Below are 20146 nucleotides of genomic sequence, written 5' to 3' on the forward strand. Positions count from 1 at the left end.
AAATCCTCATGAATTTCACTATTGCATTTCCCTGTAAGAAAGGAAAATGTATTGGAAGGAAAATATATTGAAAAAAAAAACCAATCCAACCACTTATGAAATCCTTGATATTTGTAATATGAATTATAAAATTCAGATAAACCCATATTCCAAAATTACACTGACCTATGGGCGGCCTCAGCAAACCTCAGAAAATTTTGATTTCACAGATCTTTTAAACAGGTAATGGAAACATTAACTATAACACCCATACACACATACACTCTCTCTCTCTCTCTCACTGACTCACTCACCCAGGAGACATTTGGTCACTAGAAGAATTACTAAATCTTCTAACTAATTTCAGCCAATTACTGCTCAGTTATGTGGTTCACATCATGTCCAAACAGACTCCTGGTAGTTATTGTTCCTCATACCCACTTGTCTTCTGTGTTCTTAGGATAAAACAGGCAGTATTTTAACAGAAGTTATCTGAGTTGGTAGGACTATACTTCTTGAGACCAGCATCCATGTTTTCAATGTTATATAAACACTTGTTGGTGAGCTGGGAATGAGCAAAGAAGTAGTTAAAGAAACTAGAGAAATGTCAACACCAAGGAGTCATCAATGATTTCTTTTGACACTACACTCAAGCCTAGATCCTAGGAAAAATTGGGACTAAGATACAGAATGTGGTTTCCATGGATCAGTTGGGATGTAGGGAGGGTGTCAATGGAGTTGCGAATCAGCTTATGTAGAAATAACGTTCTTAATCCATGGAATGTGGCTGTAGATGTTAATGAAGACAGCAGAAAGATCTGTTGGAAAACATCCAGTTGTCCAAGACATAATTCCTTGTAATTTATCGCCACATGTGGCTGGTGCACCTGTGGTCACCTGCCAGACAGAACAGAGGGGATCAGAACTTCCTTCCCACCTGGAAATTTGTCAACTCTTGAACAAAAGCAAAGGCCATTATATCTGCCATGCAAAAGGGCCTGGGATGCAATAGTGTGAAATCTGCTTTCCACTGCATTAACCACCCCTACCTCCTAATCATCCCTGGACAGAAATTTCAAAATGGTAGCTGGAAGACAGCCTTACACTTCTCAACAGTCTATTTCTCTTATCTCTCACATAGGATGGAGGAGACAGACTCATCATTCTTCAGCCCTTTACTCTCTGAGCTCTCAGTCTGTCTGCAAAATATAGACCCTCATGAAGGATGAGAGGTAACAGAAACACAAAGACAAAGAGAAAGAACAGAGACTGAGCTTATGGGCAAATGAAATGAGAAAGGTTACCTGGCATTCTTCTGTGCTTTTTCTTAAGCGTCCCACACAGAACAAGTCTTCAAAAAACTTTTTATGCAGTAATGTTCTGCAGACTGAATCAATACTCAGTTCAGTCATGAAGCTCTGCAGGTAACCTCTTGTCTTTCCTAAACACAATAAATAAAGGAGGCTTTCAGTCATATTTGCATTTTCATAAGGTATTTTGCCTCCCTCTCCTTCAGGGCTTCTTTTCAGTCAGAATGGACTGCAGAGAAAGAACTGAAGGCATAGATCATGGATTAAACATGTCCTCCTGTTTATTTATCATCTTTGAAAGATGATCAGCATCAAGGTGTGCTACCAAGACACTCCAAGCAATATCTGAATCCAAGCTCTGCCGTCAAGAAGTTTATGACTTTGGACAACTAGTTAACCTCCCTGAGTGTTGGTTTCCTCATTTATAAGATATAAATCCTAAGAAAATTGATTTACATGATATATGATGATGACTGAATAATACATATAAGATGCTTAGTACCCAGGACATAATTAGTGTTCAACGAATGGTAGCATCTATCATTGTTGTAAGTGATAACCATATCACTGATAGGCAGGTAAAGGAAAAATATGATTTTCATCAATTTGCAAATAAAGATTCAGAGAAGTTAAAGGATCTGTCAGTAATCATATAAAAAATGGCAGAACCAAAACTCAACATAAATCCCTGAGCCTCAGTCCTCTGCAGTGTGTACCAATGTGATACATACACGCAACACATTGATTTAGGATTTGATTCCCAAAGCCCTAAAGGAGATGACCCCTTCTATTCTAAAGAGCTGACACCATTGCTCTATTTCTACTGTTACAATTGGATGCTTAAAAATTAGTTCCAATTCCTTCCCCTGACTCCTCAGAGATGCTGAAGATGTGAACACATCCAAGAATACAGCTAACTATTCTTTGTTGACAGTCACTCACCAAACGATCTTTTTTCTTCCACCCAGGTGTAAACCAAGCAATCTGAAATGTCACTTGCATTGGAAACAGGCAACTGAAACATGCTGGTAGAGAAGAAGGTGAGAGGTACAGACAACTTTATCAGCATAAGATCATTTTTAGGAGAAGTGAAAGTGAAATTTGGGTGAACAATGACCTCCTCATAAGGCAGAATCTCCCCAATAAACTCTTGAAAAGTGATGGCTCCACCAGTTAAGATAACCTGGAGATCTCTGGAAAATGGAGAGAAAAAATGTTGGTATTATCTACTATCACATATCACAAGGCTAATCTCTCTCTCTTTCTTTCTATCTCCCTCACACACACAGAGTCACGTGTACTTTCCTTCCATAGTAATCCATTTATCCTCCTCTCATATTTGTCCATCTGAACCTTTATGCATAGCTACCACTTGTGGTCATGTAGGTTGTCTGCCATAAAGTGTAGTGGGTTGCCATTGTTATTGTTCAGTTGCTCAGTCATGTCCAACTCTTTGCAACCCCAAGCACTGCAGCACGCCAGGTTTCCCTACCCTTCACTGTCTCCCAGAGTTTGCTCCAATTCATGTCTATTGAGTTGATGATGCCATACAACCATCTCATCTTCTGTCACCCCCTTCTCCTGCCCTCAGTCTTTCCCAGCATCAGGGTCTTTTCCAATGAGTCAGCTCTTCACATCAGGTGGCCAAAAGTATTGGAGCTTCAGCATTAGTCCTTCTCATGAATATTCAGGGTTGATTTCCTTTAGGATTGACGGGTTTGATCTTCTTGCTCCCCAAGGGGACTCTCGAGAGTCTTCTCCAACACCACAGTTTGAAAGCATCAATCTTTCAGCACTCAGCCTTCTTTATGGTTGCCATTAACCCAGACTATAATGTGAATGGTGCCTCCAGGACTTAAGGTATACAATAGCTTGGTCTCCAATTTTAGCATATTTCTAGGGAGAAGCTTCAATCTGACACCCAGAAATAGCTGAGAGAAGTGCACAAGTGGATAGTCAAGTCTTCTCTGAAAGTTGTTTCTGTTAAGAGGACTTCTTTGGGTGTTGGGGGTAAACAGGAAATATGAGATTGTACAAATGAAATAATTAACAGCTTAGAGAATTGAATTATTTTAAAGCTAAGGAGGATCATCCAAATATACTATGCTCTACTCATCTCAATCAAAAATTCACTGAATTAACAGAGTTTTCTGATGGTCCTTTCAAGAATAAGAGTCAAAAATACTGGATGTTCCACTGACATCCAGTTGAAATCCACTCACTAACATGGCTCAAGATTCTTCAGAACAGGACACTTCTCTGAGGCCCCTGAGTCTCCCACTCAGGGGTCTCTCCAACCATAACAGTGAAATAAATACTATATTAGTACTGAACACCACTTTTCTGTTGCAATCCCAAATGCTAAATTTGTCTCCTAACAGCAGTATAATTTGTCTCAATCTATTCTTGTCACTCTGTTGGGAGTTTATAAGATAAAACTGTGGTGCTGGAGAAGACTCTTGAGAGTGCCTTAGACTGCAAGGAGATCAAACTAGTCAATTCTAAAGGAAATCAATCCTGAATATCCATTGGAAGGGCTGATGCTGAAGCTGGAGCTCCAATTCTTTGGCCACCTGACGCAAAGAGTCAAGTCACTGGAAAAGACCCTTGTGCTGGGAAAGACTGAAGGCAAAAGGAGAAGGGGGCAGCAGAGGATGAGATGGTTGGATAGCATCACTGACTCAATAGACATGGAGTTTGAGCAAACTCCAGAAGATAGTGAAGGATATGGGAGCTTGGCATGCTGCAGTCCATGGGATTGCAAAGAGTCAGACACAACTTTGCAACTGAACAACAACAGCATCGTAAGCTATATTTATAATTTAGAAGTCTACTTAAATTGAAGAAAATTCATAAGTAAATGTGATTCTTGGGCAAATTATGGTAAGTGAATTTCAGCTTAAAACAACTCTATGGCATGGAGGAGGGCTTTCCTGATGGCTCAGTGGTAAAGAATCCATCTGACAATGCAGGAGACATCAGTGTGATCCCTGGTCCGGGAAGATGGCACATGCCGCGGGACAGCTGAGCCTTGCACCACAACTACTGTGCTCTAGAGCCCGAGCTCCACAAGGAGAAACCCACGCACCGCAACGGAGCAGCCCCCATTCACTGCAACCAGAGAAAGCCCACTGCAGCAACGAAGACACAGCACAGCCACAAAGAAAATAGTGTTTCAGAAAACTAAACTACAGTGAAAAAGTACCAGAACAGTAGGTGCCTCTGAGAAATATGAGTGGAAAGTAACTGAGAAGGAGTACAGGATGAACATTAGGATATTGTTTAACTTAAGACTTTATTAAATATTCATATTAAAATTTGAAAAGTGAAAGTGAAAGTCAGTCATGTCTGACTCTTTGTGACCCCATGGACTATACAGTCCATGGAATTCTCAGGCCAGAATACTAGAGTGGGTAGCCGTTCCCTTCTCCAGGGGATCTTCCCAACCCAGGGAGGGAACCCACGTGTCCCGCATTGCAAGTGGATTCTTTACCAGCTGAGCCACCAGGGAAGGCATTAAAATTTACAAAGTAATAACTGAAAGAATAGAAAAAAGGAAAATTAAAAAGTTATCTAAATTACTAATCTAAGAAGAAAGCAAAAGTATTTTTAGCCAAACAAAATACAGTAGAAATTCAAAACAGGTAAAAAGTAAATATAAACATAGCAATAATCAAAATAACCACAAATGGCCTAAACTCACCAATTAAAAGACAAATTATAGTATTACATTTTATAAGTCCTGCTATATATAAATTAAGATACATGCTTAAATCAAAAGGATACAGAAAGGTGGAAAAGAAAAGATGTAAACATGATATACCAGGACAACAGTAACCAAAAGAAAACCAGGGTTGGTGTATTAAAAGCTGACAAAAATAGGTTTTAAGATAAAACAAAAAAAAATGATAAAACATATTAACTGTATGAGAGAAAGAAATGACATATAACAACAGGTTTGATTTTACCAGGAATGTACCAAGTACCTAAATTTATAAATATACCTAAATTTATAGATACCAAATAAAATAGCCTAAAATATATTTTTAAAAAACAAAAATAAAAATAAATTCATAGAACTATTTTGACCAGTCTACTAACACAGAGGAATAACTTCAACACAATCCTCTCATTTCCTGGTATCAAGCAAAAAAAAAAAAAATTAGAAAGGATATAGAAGATTTGAATTACATAATTTAAAATTTGATATACTGGATATACTGAATATACATAAAACCTTCACCCATAAAATCAGAGAGTACACTTTCTTTCAAGCACACAAGAAACATTTATAAAAACTGACTCCATACTAGTCCCAAAACTAAGTGTCAATAATTTTCAAAGAATCAGTATCACATAGATCACATTCTCAGACCACAAAACAGTAGTGTGTATCTGTTAATCCAAAACTCCTCATTTATCCCCCCTTACATTTCCCTTTTGGTATCCATAAGTTTGTTTTCTACATCTGTGGATCTATTTCTGTTTTTTATATAAGTTCACTTGTATCATTTTTTAGATCCCACAGTAAGCGATATCATATGATCTTTGTCTTTGTCTGACTTAACTTCACTTAGTATGATAATCTCTAGTTCCATCCATGTTGCTGCAAATGGCATTATTTCATTCTTTTTTATGGCTGAGTAATATTCCATTTTATATTGATATACCACATCTTCATTATCTATTCATCTGTCATTGGACATTTAGGTTGCTTCCATATCTTGGTTATTGTACAATAAATAATGCTGCTATGAACAATGGGGTGCATATATCTTTTAGAATTAGAGTTTATGTCTTTTGGATATATGCCCAGGAGTCGACTGCTAGGTCATAAGGTAACTCTACTTTTAATCTTTTAAGGAACCTCCATGCTGCTTTCTATTATGGCTGCACCAATTCACATCCCCATCAACCAACAGTGAAGGAAGTTTCCCTTATCAAAACATTTTTTTAATTTGGAAAAATTTAGAAAATTCACTCTCAAAATTCTAAACTTACAAATGGAAGATTTAATCAAGTGGAAATTTTATTTTATTCCTTTTTATTGAAATATATTTGATTTACAACATTATATTAGTTTCAAGTGTACAAGATAGTGATTCAGTATTTTTACAGATTATTCTCCATTCATAGTCATTACAAGATAATGGCTGTAATTCCCTATTCTATACAATATATCCTTGTTGCATATGTATTTCAAACACAGTAGTCGGTATCTGTTAATCCCATACCCATAATTTTCCCCTTCCTCCATCTGTTTCCCCTCTGGTAAATCTCAGCTTGTTTTCTTCTTTTTTTTTAAGAGTATTGATCAGTTTTATTTGAAACTCCAGTGAGAAAAGGCAAAATGGGATCATTTACTAACATAGTCCATGTCATGATCAAACACATGTTTTCTATAGAACTAGAGCATATTTAAAAAATAATTGTGGAATTCGAAGATATTTTTGAAAATAAAAACATATCTTGAAAAGTTAATGGTAATAATTCAAAATTATAAATTAAAGTTGTGAAAGAAAAATTATAAAGCTAAAAAAATACAAATTCTCTTTTTAAACACTGTGAATTACTTATAGAAAGTTTATTTATTCAATTTAGTTTGTAGAAATTCACTGAGACATTTGCAGAGACAGCCATATTTCTCCAAACATAATGATAGGGTTTTTTTTTTTTTTCCATTTATTTTTATTAGTTGGAGGCTAATTACTTTACATCATTGCAGTAGTTTTTGTCATACATTGAAATGAATTAGCCATGGATTTACATGTATTCCCCATCCCGGTCCCCCCTCCCACCTCCCTCTCCACCCGATCCCTCTGGGTCTTCCCAGTGCACCAGGCCAGAGCACTTGTCTCATGCACCCAACCTGGGCTGGTGATCTGTTTCACCCTAGATAATATACATGTTTCGATGCTGTTCTCTTGAAACATCCCACCCTCGCCTTCTCCCAGAGTCCACAAGTCTGTTCTATACATCTGAGTCTCTTTTTCTGTTTTGCATATAGGGTTATCGTTACCATCTTTCTAAATTCCATATATATGTGTTAGTATACTGTAATGGTCTTGATCTTTCTGGCTTACTTCGCTCTGTATAATGGGCTCCAGTTTCATCCATCTCATTAGAACTGATTCAAATGAATTCTTTTTAATGGCTGAGTAATATTCCATGGTGTAAATGTACCACAGCTTCCTCATCCATTCATCTGCTGATGGGCATCTAGGTTGCTTCCATGTCCTGGCTATTATAAACAGTTCAGCTTGTTTTCTATATCTGGGAGTCTGTTTCTGTTTTGCATATACACTCATTTGTATTATTTTTTAGATTCCACATTTAAGTGAAATCATATCATATTTGTCTCTCTCTGACTTATTTGACTAAGCATAATATTCTCTAGGTTCATCCGTGTTGCTGCAAATGGCAGAATTCCTTTTGTTTATGGCTCAGTAACTTCTCATTGAATATATATATGTGGAGATACATATATATATATATATATATCTCACAACTTCTTTATCCATTCAACTGTTGATGGACGCTTGGGTTGCTTCCATATCTTGGCTACTGTAAATCACGCTTCTATGAACATCGGGGGTGTATGTATCTTTTTTAATTACTGTTTTCATTTTTTCTGGATATTTGACCAGGAGTGGAATTGCTGGATCATGTTACAGTTTTATTTTTAGTTTTTTGAGAAACTCCATAATGTTTTCCACACTGGCACACCAATTTACATTCCCACGAATAGTGTATATGAGTTCTCTTTTCTCCACATCCTCTCCAACATTTGTTATTTGTACATTTTTTCATGATTACCATTCTGACAGGTATGAGGTGATATCTCATTGTGGTTTTGATTTGCATTTCTTTAATAATTAGTGATACTACTGTCTGACTGATACAAAAAGTCAAAGCACTTCCAAATAAATCCCAATAGAATTTTTCATAGAATGCAACAAGTTGATTTTTAAATTTATGTAAAAGAATTCCTAAGCATTCCTGATGAAGAATAAGATGGCTGGCCAACCACATCACACATCACAAATTATGATAAAGTCATAATTATTAAGGTACTGTGGTCTATAATAAATAAACCAATGGAGCAACAATGACAGCCCAGAAACAGACCCATGTACAGATGGAAATTTGATAGATGACAAACAGATACTGTAGATCAGTGGGGAAAGAAGAGACTACTTACAAATGATATTTGGATATTTCGCTTAATATGTTAAAAAAAAAATTGGATCCCTACTCTACACCATTCACAAAAATCAATTCCAAATTATACAAAAAATTTAAATATGAAAATCAAAGCTTTAAAATCTTTAGAAGTAAATGTAAAGGAATACCTTTCTGCTTATGATCATAAAAGATATTTTTAACTAGACACAATGATCAATAACCACAAATAAAGACTGATAATTCAAGTTTTAAATTTAACTATACTGAAGTTAAGGACTCTTTTTACATTAATGAATCACTTATTTTTTCATTGAAAGCTTGCATGCTCTATATGTTTTAATATATGTCTTAAATGTTAGTTGCAAAGTACCATTTGGGTTTTTAATTTATTTATATATATATCATTTATTATTTATAAATATTTATTTATTTATATATTTTCTCTCTCTCTTTTTTTGACGTTAAGAACTCTTATGCATGAAAATACACCATAGAGGGAAGACAAAGCCACAGAGTGGAAGATATTTTCAACATGTATAACTGACAAACGAGTAATATCTAGAGCACTTATAGAAATCCTATGAAGCAGTATTTTTACAATACAGAAAATGTTCAAAAGACAAAAAAGATTATTTCCCAAAAGATACAGTATCGTCAGGAGAAGGAAGAGGAGGATGGGGAGGGAGGATGTTGATCATCACTACTAGTAAAAGTAACACAATTAAGATAATTGACACTTAATCAGCAAAAAAATTAAAGAGCTTGACAATACCCAATGTTGGAAGAACTCATAAATTGCTGGAGGGTGTGTAAAAGTAAACATTTGTAAGCTCTACAACCAAGAAATTCCACTCGTTATTATATATTCTATTTATATACCAAGAGATGTACTTACAGATATAAACAGATATGTTGTGATACCAATACATATGTAGATACAGAATATATCTCACAGATACATATACAAGAATAAGTTCTAAGGTACATCATATGTTTACAGTAACACTTCAAAATAGCAGAAAGCTAGAAATAACTGAAACATCTATCAAGAAAAGAATGAACCAAACTCGGTGACATTCACATTGAAAAATTATACAGCAATGAAAAATTAAATATAGTCACACCTAACAGTTTGGATGAATCTTAAAAATGTTAAGAACAATGTGCAGGTTTATTTTTATGTGTATATGAAATATTGTACTATACCATAAAACTGTTTCCTTTCTGGACATGTTAAACATAAGAATGTGTAGTTAAATTTTACCTGTATTCTTGAGCTCCCCTTTACCATCGAAACATTAAGACTTCCTAACTAGCACAAGTTTTATAGAATTTCCACAGGAGTGTTGAGCCCCAGCCTGGAAGCCTTAATAGAGTAGAACATTGCCCACCACTTACGGTAAGAAGCAGTGTGCTGCCGTTATCACCCACTGAGGAGCAATCAGAGTCCCCATACAGGACTTGTAACTGGATTTCAGATATAATAAATAGAAAAGATTGCTTAGGTCTGCAACATCTTCAATAAAAACTGAAATAACACCTGAAACACACAAACAGAAGAATCACTGCGATATAACCCAGCTGATTAAAAGGAAACTGGCATGGTTATAGAGATTTTAAGATACCAGTGTCAGATAGTATCAATATTTACCACATTAATCACTTAGCCTACCTTATGGTACTAAGTTCCATACTTAGTACAAACACTGTACTAAGCACTTTGCTATTGTTGCTTAGTTGCTCAGTGATGTCCAACTCTTTTGTGACCCCATGGACTATAGCCCACCAGGCTGCTCTGTCCATGGGATTTCCCAGGCAAGAACACTGGAATGGGCTGCCATTTCCTTCTGAAGAGAAGCAGGGAGATCATGTAGAGGAGAAGGACATACACAGGATTTGGAATCAGATAGACTGAAGTCAGAATCCTTGAATAAACCATCATTTACTAGTTATATGACTTTAAGTAAATTTCCTAAGGTTAAATTCTTACTTTGTAAAATAATGTAAAATGCATCCACTCCACCTTTTTATTTCCTGGAAAATTTTAAAATATCTATTTTTAAAGTATCTAAAGTGCAATCTCAAAAACGACAGAATGATCTCTGTTCGTTTCAAAGGCAAACCATTCAATATCACGGTAACCCAAGTCTATGCCCTAACCAGTAATGTTGAAGAAGCTGAAGCTGAACAGTTCTATGAAGACCTACAAGACTTTCTAGACAAACACCCAAAAAAGATGTCCTTTTCATTATAGGGTACTGGAATGCAAAAGTAGGAAGTTAAGAAACACCTGGAGTAACAGGCAAATTTGGCCTTGGAGTACAGAATGAAGCAGGGCAAAGGCTAATAGAGTTCTGCCAAGAGAATGCACTGGTCATAGCAAACACCCTCTTCCAACAACACAAGAGAAGACTCTACACATGGACATCACCAGATGGTCAACACTGAAATCAGATTGATTATATTCTGTGCAGCCAAAGATGGAGAAGCTCTATACAGTCAGCAAAAAAAAGACCAGGAGCTGACTGTGGCTCAGATCATGAACTCCTTATTGCCAAATTCAGACTTAAACTGAAGAAAGTAGGGAAAACCACTAGATCATTCAGGTATGACCTAAATCAAATCCCTTATGACTATACAGTGGAAGTGAGAAATAGATTTAAGGGACTAGATCTGATGAAGTGCCTGATGAACTATGGACAGAGGTTTGTGACACTGCAGGAGACAGGAATCAAGACCATCCCCAAGGAAAAGAAATGCAAAAAAGAAAAATGGCTGTCTGAGGAGGCCTTACAAATAGCTGTGAAAAGAAGAGAAGCCAAAAGCAAAGGAGAAAAGAAAAGATATTCCCATTTGAATGCAGAGTTCCAAAGAATAGCAAGGAGAGATAAGAAAACCTTCCTCAGTGATCAATGCAAAGAAATAGAGGAAAACAATAGAATGGGAAAGACTAGATATTTCTTCAAGAAAATTAGAGATACCAAGGGAACATTTCAGGCAAAGATGGGTTCGATAAAGAACAGAAATGGTATAAACCTAACAGAAGCAGAAGATATTAAGAGGTGGCAAGAATACACAGAAGAACTGTACAAAAAAGATCTTCACGACTCAGATAATCATGATGGTATGATCACACACCAAGAGCCAGACATCCTGGAATGTGAAGTCAAGTGGGCCTTAGGAAGTTTCACTATGAACAAAGCTAGTGGAGGTGATGGAATTCCAGTTGAGCTCAAAGTGCTGCACTCAATATGCAAGCAAATTTGGAAAACTCAGCAGTGGCCACAGGACTGTAAAGGGTCAGTTTTCATTCCAACCCCAAAGAAAAGCAATACCAAAGAATGCTAAACTACCACACAATTGCACTCATCTCACACGCTAGTAAAGTAATGTTCAAAATTCTCCAAGCAAGACTTCAGCAATACATGAACTGTGAACTTCTGGATGTTCAAGCTGGTTTTAGAAAAGGCAGAGGAACCAGAGATCAAATTGCCAACATCCCCTGGATCATCAAAAAAGCAAGAGAGTTCCAGAAAAACATCTATTTCTGCTTTATTGACTATGCCAAAGCCTTTGACTGTGTGTATCACAATAAACTGTGGAAAATTCTGAAAGAGATGGGAATACCAGACTACCTGACCTGCCTCTTGATAAACTTGTATGCAGGTCAAGAAGCAACAGTTAGAAATGGACATGGAACAACAGATTGGTTCCAAATAGGAAAAGGAGTATGTCAAGACTGTATATTGTCACCCTGCTTATTTAACTTATATGCAGAGTACATCATGAGAAACGCTGGGCTGGAGGAAGCACAAGCTGGAATCAAGATTGCCGGGAGAAATAGCAATAACCTCAGATATGCAAATGACACCACCCTTATGGCAGAAAGTGAAGAAGAACTAAAGAGAACTTTCACCTCTTGATGAAAGTGAAAGAGGAGAGTGAAAAAGTTGGCTTAAAGCTCAACATTCAGAAAACTAAGATCATGGCATCTGGTCCCATCACTTCATGACAAATAGATGGGGAAACAGTGGAAACAGTGGCTGACTTTTATCTTTTTGGGCTCCAAAATCACTGCAGATGGTGATTGCAGTCATGAAATTAAAAGACGCTTGTTTCTTGAAAGGAAAGTTATAACCAACCTAGACAGCATATTAAAAAGCAGAGACATTACTTCATCAACAAAGGTCTGTCTAGTCAAAGCTATGGTTTTTCCTGTGGTCATGTATGGATGTAAGAGTTGGACTATAAAGAAAGCTGAGCACCAAAGAATTGATGCTTTTGAACTGTGGTGCTGAAGATGACTCTTGAGAGTCCCTTGGACTGCAAGGAGATCCAACCAGTCCATCCTAAAGGAAGTCAGTCCTGGGTGTTCATTGGAAGGACTGATATTGAAGCTGAAACTCCAGTACTTTGGCTACCTGATGCAAAGAGCTGACTCATTTGAAAAGACCCTGATGCTGGGAAGGATTGAGGGCAGGAGGAGAAGGGGACGACAGAGGATGAGATGGTTGGATGGCATCACCGACTCAATGGACATGGGTCTGGGTAAACTCCGGGAGTTGGCGATGGACAGGGAGGCCTGGCGTGCTGTGGTTCATGGGGCTGCAAAGAGTCGGACACGACTGAGTGACTGAACTGAACTGCAAGTGCTTAGTGGGATTTCCCAGGTGGTTCAGTGGTAAAGAATCCACCTGCCAATGTAAGGGACATGGGTTCAGTTCCTGGTTCAGGAAGATCCCCTGGAGAAGGAAATGGCAACCTACTCCAGTTTTTCACTTTTCACTTCATGGTACTCGAGTTCCATACTATACAAACACTGTACTAAGCACTTTGTTATTGTTGTTTAGTCACTCAGTCATGTCTGACGCTTTAGAGATCCCATGGACTGTAGCCCACAAGGCCTCTCTGTCTATGGGATTTCCCAGGCAAGAATACTACAGTGGGTTACCTTTCCTCCTCCAGGGTATCTTCCCAAACCAGGGATTGAAACCACCTGTGAAGCCCCACTAAGCACTTTAAGTACTCTAAAAAAAATTTTTTTTTTAATTTTCATGGGAAACGAAAAGATAGAGTAGATACATTTTATATTATTTTACAAAGTAAGAACTTAACCTTAGGAAACATACTTAAAAGTCATACAACTAGTAAATGATGGTTTGTTCAAGGATCCCAATTTCAGTCTGATTCCAAATCCCATGTACATCCTTCTCCTCCACACAATCTCCCACTTTTCTTCGCCCTGTCTGCAGTTTTCCAGGATGACTCAGCTCATTTCCAATCTCCCAAAGGCTTAAGACTTCTCGATTCTCTTCACAGTCATAGTCACGCAGCCTGTCCTGCAGCCCCTGACTTTTTCTACTAGCACACTGCAGGGATGCTCAGAGACCAGTCAATGTGACTCCAACAGCAATAAGTTCATTAGTTAATCAAAATTAAAACTTTAATTCTGGCATGAAAATATAGGGAGAGATATTCTGAACAGACGGGCACTTAAATATAGGACAGTACTTATTCTCTGAAAACAGATTATCTGGATTCAAATCCTAGCTCTATCCTTACCAGTAGTAGAAACTTATACAAATTAGGTAGATCTCTATATCTTAATCTCCTTATTTGTACACTGAAATCACAAACAAACTTCTCTCCTAAGGTTGCTGTGAAAATTGAATGCATTAATGTATGCAAATAGCTTGAAAGAATGCTTGGCATATAATGTGTGTTCAAGAAATGTTATTTTATACTATGGCAGTTTCAAGAATATTTTTACACTGATAAATGGCAAACTAATACTCAGAAAAAGATAGAGACAAAGCCTCTCCATTATTTACCAAATAACTAAACATTGGATACTAACTGATATCACCCTGTTTTTTATGTTATTGTTACTTCTTTATCAGTGACAGCTCCAGCCCTAATTTAACCCTCCTACCTACTAATTAAAAATTTGAAGAACCCAATTAGGGTTAGGGTACCCCAATTAGAGTCAGAATGTTCCTTCTTGACAACACCGAGTTCTGAACTGACTCCATTTCTCTAACTCTATCTTCTGAATTATCCATCAAACCCTTTAAGATGCCCCTCCCAAGTTCCCTTTACTGGGACGCGTGAGGTTCTCTGGAGTGTGTTGTCCCTGCTGCATAAAGTTAAATAAACCTCACTTTAAAAAATTCTTGGTGTTTTTCTTGGTGGCATTTGGTTAGTGGGTTCAACAAGTTAGGTCAAATATTGCTTTCTCCAGTTCAGGAAAGGAGACAGGAAAATATAAAACTATTACTTTTTAAAAAAATCTATGTTCCAACTGGGGTTTCTCTTGCTATATCAATTTATATTTCTGGGTCTACGGGTTTTCATCTAATAAGTAGTAAAAGAACAATGATTTATACTATATCCCCAAGCATTCAGCATAATGCCCAGCACATGGTATAAACTCAATACATAGGTATTAAACAAATGAATTAATGAGTGCTCGCTTCGGCAGCATATACAAATGAATTAATGAGAGATTAGAGTAAAACTCACTTTGCATGAAAGGGGCCACTGGAAGGCTCTGAAATTAATGCAAGGGTTTTATGGATTCATATATAAAGCAAGCATCATCAGTAAAAGCTAATATTATGTATACAGACATGTGTAGTTCTGTCCTAATATATACATGTGTGCATTTTTTAAATCTGTTGAATACTAATTGGTTTCTGCCATGAATGCATGAATGCATGCTAAGTTGTTTCAGTAATGTCAGATTCTTTGCGACCCCGTGGACTGTTGCCCACCAGGCTCCTCTGTCCATGGGATTCTCCAGGCAAGAATACTGCAGTGCGTTGCCATTTCCTACTCCAGGGCATCTTCCCAACCCAGAGATCAGACCTGTGTCTCTTGCATCTCCTGCATTGGCAGGTGGATTCTTTACTAGCGCCACCTGCTTCACAACTTCTTTTAGCATAAGAACTCCTTTTAGTCTTAAATTATTTTGAATCTTTTTATGATGTTAATGTTGTTGTTCAGTCACTAAGTTGCGTCTGACTCTTTGCAACCCCATAGACTGAAGCACACCAGGTTTCCCTGTCCTTCACTGTCTCCTAGAGTTTGCTCAGATTCATGGTCGTTGAGTCAGTAATAATATCTAACCATCTTATCCTTTAGTCTTTCCCAGCATCAGGGTCTTTTCCACTGAGTCAGCTCTTCACATCAGGTGGCCAAAATACTGGAGCTTCAGTTTCAGCATGAATCCTTCCAATGACTATTTCGGGTTGATTTCCTTTAGGATTGATCTCCTTGCAGTCCAAGGGACTCTGAAGATATATGATGTTAATACATCATGTTTTATTAATAAGACTAAGAAGGGTTCTTATGGTCAAAAAGATTGCAAACCACTGGCATAGGCAATGTTCTCATTCCTTCTTACTCTAAGCTCTTCCAGCACATAAATCTAAGTCTTATTTAACTCCCACAATTTATCCCTGAATCTAGACCATCTCTTGTTAGCATGAATGCTCAGTCATGTCTGACTCTTTGCAACCCCATGAACTGTAGCCCACCACACTCCTCTGTCCACCAAATTTTCTAGGCAAAAATACTGGAGTGAGTTGCCATTTCCTACTCCAGGGGATATTCTTGACCCAGGGATCAAACCCACATCTCCCATGTCTCCTGCATCATCAGGTGGATTCTTTATCACTGTGCCACCCAGAAGCCCAAAAGGACCATAAAGTAGTACTATAAACAACTCTATGCCTACAAACATGAAAACCTAGATGAATTCTGTCTAAGATATACTCTGCCAAAATACAAATGAGAAGAAATAGACAATCTAAATATATCTAAATCTATTAAAGATACCGATTAAACAATAACCTTCCAAAAGAGAAAGCACTGGGACCAGATGAGTTGACTCACGAATTCTACCAAACATTTAAGTAAGAAATTACACCAATTCTCTGCAATCTTTTTCAGAAGATATAAGCAGAGGGAATATTTCCTAAATTATTCTATGAGGCCAGCATTATCTTGATACCAAAAACAAAGTCATTACAAGAAAACTACAAAAAAAAACCCAAAAACCTTCTCATGATCAAAAATCCTCAACAAAACATTAGTCAAATCTAATTCAACAATGTATAAAAAAAATTATACATGCTCTAAGACCACGTGGGATTTCTGCTATGTATGCAGAACTGGTTCAACATTTGAAAATCAATTAGGAGCTTCTTTCCTGTTTTCTTCTAGGAATGTCAAGGCTTCAGGTCTTTTGTTTAAGTATTTAATTCATTTTGGTTTAATTTTTGTGAGTGGTGTAAGACAGGTTTTCCATTTCAGTTTTCTGCATGTGGTTAGTCAGTTTTCCCAACACCATTTATTGAAGAAAAATAGAGTGTTCTTGTCTCCTTTGTCAAATATCAACTGATTGAATACATAAGTGTTTATTTCTAGGCTCTCTATTCTGTTTCATTGTTCTATGTTTTTATTTTTATGCCAATACCACAATGTTCTAATTACTATAGTTTTGTGTATAGTTTGAAGTGTGATGCTTCTGGCTTTGTTCTCAGGATTGCTTTGGTTATTTGAGGTCTTTTGTGATTCCATATAAATTTTAGGACTACTCTTTTATTTCTGTGAAAAATGTCATTGGAATTTTGATAGAGATCTCATTGAATCTATAGATGGTTTTGGGTAGTATGGAAATTTTAACATTAATTCTTCCAATCCATGAACATGAGATATCTCAATTTTGTTTATGTCTTCTTTAATTTCTTTCTTCAAAGTCTTAGAGTTTTCATTGTACAGATCTTTCACTTCCTTTGCTAAATTTATTCCTAGGTATTTTATTGTTTTTGATGCTACTGTAAATGGGATACCATAAAATTCCTAGAAGGAAACATAGGGAAGAAACTCCTTAACATGGGTGTTAACAATTTTTTTGATTACGACAGTAACAATACAAGCAACAAAAGCAAAAATCAACAAATGATGGTACATCAAGCTACAAAGCTTCTGCACAGCCTGTAGAGAAAACGACTGGTAGGTGACATGTTTCCCGAACTTCCCCGGTTCTGACCCATCAGCTCTCCCTCCCAACAGCGCTCTACAGTCTTATCTCCTAGCCGAGGCCCAGAGAGAGAGGAGCCTTCAGTCACTCACCAGTTATCATCAGCAAGGTTAACAGGATACACTTCATGGTGATGCCTGAATCTTGTCCTGAGGATAAGGTTGTAGTGGAAACAGGCACAGAGCAGGAACAGAACTTATAAGCCACTCAGGGATTCTCAACAGGAGAATTAAGTGCAAATGAGAGAACTGGGATGTGGATTCTATAAGTCTGTCATTTGGAGACTGCTTCTTCCAGTCTTGATCCTTGGTAAAAAAGGATTCATTAGTTACACCTGCCAACTCTCTCAGTCAATTAGCACGGAAATCCTAGCAGTCTAACTGATCTCTGCCCTATGAGAAGATGAGTTTCAGGGGTCTGAGCTTTATCCCTTATCTAAGGAAGTAAGAACCGAGTGACCCTTCTGGGGTATTAAAATTCATCCCAAGTTCTTTCCCTAGCTTCTCAGCTCTTTTCACCAGTTCCTTTCCCACCAAGTCTAACTAGCACCCTCCCTCTACATGTCCCATTGACCCTCTGCTTTCTGGGCTGCTCCGGCGAAGCAGAGCTATGTCCCACCCTTCTCTGTGACACGGACTCCCTTCTCCTTTATTCATGTCACACTCAGCTCACCCCTCCTCAGAACCGCTTCACTTGTACCGGCTGTATTCACAAATACCATAGGAAGAAAAGTTCTCAACCAACACCAGCACTAGAGGCCCCCGTCAGATCTCCAAATCTGTTCCCACTACACTGCCCTCTGGGACAGCAGTACTGTTCCCACCACGCCGCCCTCTGGACAGTACTCTTGTTCACTCACTCTCTCCTTTCTCCGTGGCTGCCTTATTTAAATGGATGTTTTGGCAGCAAATACAAGTGTGAGTGAAAGTCACTCAGTCGTGTTCCTACTCTTTGCGACCCCATAGACTATAGAGTCCATGGAATTCTCCAGGCCAGAATACTGAAGTGGGCAGCCTTTCCCTTCTCCAGGGGATCTTCCCAACCCAAGGACTGAACCCAGGTCTCCCACATTGCAGGCAGATTCTTTACCAGCTGAGCCCCAAGGGAAGCCCAAGAATACTGGAGTGAGTAGCCTATCCCTTCTCCATCAGATCTTCCCAACCCAGGAATTGAACCAGGGTCTCCGGCATTGCAAGTGGATTCTTTACCAACTGAGCTATGAGGGAAGCCCAAATACAACAAGGATATTACTTAAGTAGAAAATCTTGTTAGATGGCAGAATGAAACAATAATAGATTTAGAGTCGCTTTAAACTTTAGATATGAGGCCTTAGATAGATATTAGGAATGAGGCCATGGACAGGTATATCTCCATGTATATATATGTATGGAATCTATAATAACTCTAATAAAGAACTTAATGATAAGAAATTTACAAACACGAGGAAATGTTGAATATCATACATATACATACATACTCATAGGATTCTAAAGTTATCTTTCACAAAGAGAAACTTTAAGAACACTGTCAATATCAGACAGCAATATCTCAAAACAAAAAGGGAAAAAAATGAAATTGGCAAACAAAAGGAAACATTCAAGGGCTAATGTATCATAAAAAAAGTTATTTATTGAAACAAGAAAATTAACACTTGAAAGTAGTTTTGTAGGTCTGCAAATAAGTGTGTGGGGTGGGCAGGCAGGAGTGGGTGGCAAAGAGGGGATGAGAAGAGATGAAATGAGGTGATGTCAAGGGATCTCCCTAAACCATGCTAGGGGTCATTCTACAGTCAGTAGGGAACTACTCAAGACTTTTAAGAAAGAGACTAATACTCTCTCACCTACAGTTTAGGAAAGACATCTGAGTGAAACAATGTTAAGTCAAGCAATAGTAGGCAGACACATGCATTAGTTCAAGTGAGTCAAGATTATGGCCTGGAGTAGGGTGACAGCAGTGAGAATGGAAAGACATGGATGGATTTAAGAGATTTGGGGAAACAGGATGGACTTTGGGATTGAGTGGTCAGAAAGAGAGAAAAAAATTTAAAGTGAAAGGTAGAGTTGTCTCCTAAAAGGAGGAAAACAGGCAGAAGATTGAATTTGAAAAGCTAGAGGAATAAGGAGTTTAGCTTGACAGGCTAAATTTCAGGAGCTGAAAGGAGATGCAAACAGTGGTTCCCAGGAAGCAGTCGTGTATGCGTGACCAGAGCTCTGGGATACAGATACCAATGTGAAGCTCATCAACAGGCAGCAGACCCCAGTGCCAGCTTCTCCAGAAAATCTGCTTTTCTGCTCTCAGTCCTCACATCCCCAGACAAACTCCCTTCCTGGCCCAGAATCTTTCCAAAAGAACCAGGAAAAACCACCCGGCAGTAAAGTCTCTCTCTTTCTCAAATTTTTAACCTCTATTTAACTAATCCCACCCCCACCACAGAAAACCTTCCACAACTCCATCTTGTCCAGGAATCTCAAGTGTATTTCATAAACGAGCCCTAGTCCCAGTGTGGCTGTGTTCACTGTGAGGTTTAGGAAAGCATGTGCCATGTTAACGTTTTAAAACTGATTTGTTTTTGGTGGCGCAGCGTCTTCGCTGCCATGCGCGGACCATCTCCAGTTGTGGCAAGCGG

General features: G+C 37.9%; 1 protein-coding gene across 2 annotated transcripts; it reads right to left on the reverse strand.

Moving 5' to 3' along the window:
- Positions 1–586: 586 nt before the first annotated feature.
- LOC110148809 (trypsin-like) lies at positions 587–18121 on the reverse strand. Of its 2 annotated transcripts, XM_070464366.1 has the most exons (6): positions 17613–18121; positions 15603–15766; positions 9873–10014; positions 2232–2482; positions 1284–1420; positions 587–876 (listed from the first exon to the last, which is right to left on the reverse strand). In XM_070464366.1, the coding sequence occupies exons 3-6, from the start codon at positions 9926–9928 to the stop codon at positions 730–732; spliced, it is 591 nt and encodes a 196-aa protein (XP_070320467.1). In that variant the 5' UTR covers positions 9929–10014; positions 15603–15766; positions 17613–18121; the 3' UTR covers positions 587–729. The 2 variants fall into 2 exon arrangements, with proteins under 2 accessions (XP_070320467.1, XP_020766675.1); XM_020911016.2 differs by lacking the exon at positions 15603–15766.
- Between the last annotated feature and the right edge of the window lie 2025 nt (positions 18122–20146).

The sequence above is a fragment of the Odocoileus virginianus genome, chromosome 1, assembly GCF_023699985.2.
Source record: "Odocoileus virginianus isolate 20LAN1187 ecotype Illinois chromosome 1, Ovbor_1.2, whole genome shotgun sequence".
Classification (NCBI taxonomy): Eukaryota; Metazoa; Chordata; class Mammalia; order Artiodactyla; family Cervidae; genus Odocoileus; species Odocoileus virginianus.

Coding starts and splice junctions, on each gene's coding strand:
- LOC110148809 (XM_020911016.2), bottom strand. CDS start 17,649: ATGAAGTGTATCCTGTTAACCTTGCTGATGATAACTG. Junction 1,421..2,231: donor GGAAGAAAAAAGATCGTTTG/GTGAGTGACTGT, acceptor TATTGTGTTTAG/GAAAGACAAGAGGTTACCTG. Junction 877..1,283: donor AAAGCACAGAAGAATGCCAG/GTAACCTTTCTC, acceptor TCTGTCTGGCAG/GTGACCACAGGTGCACCAGC.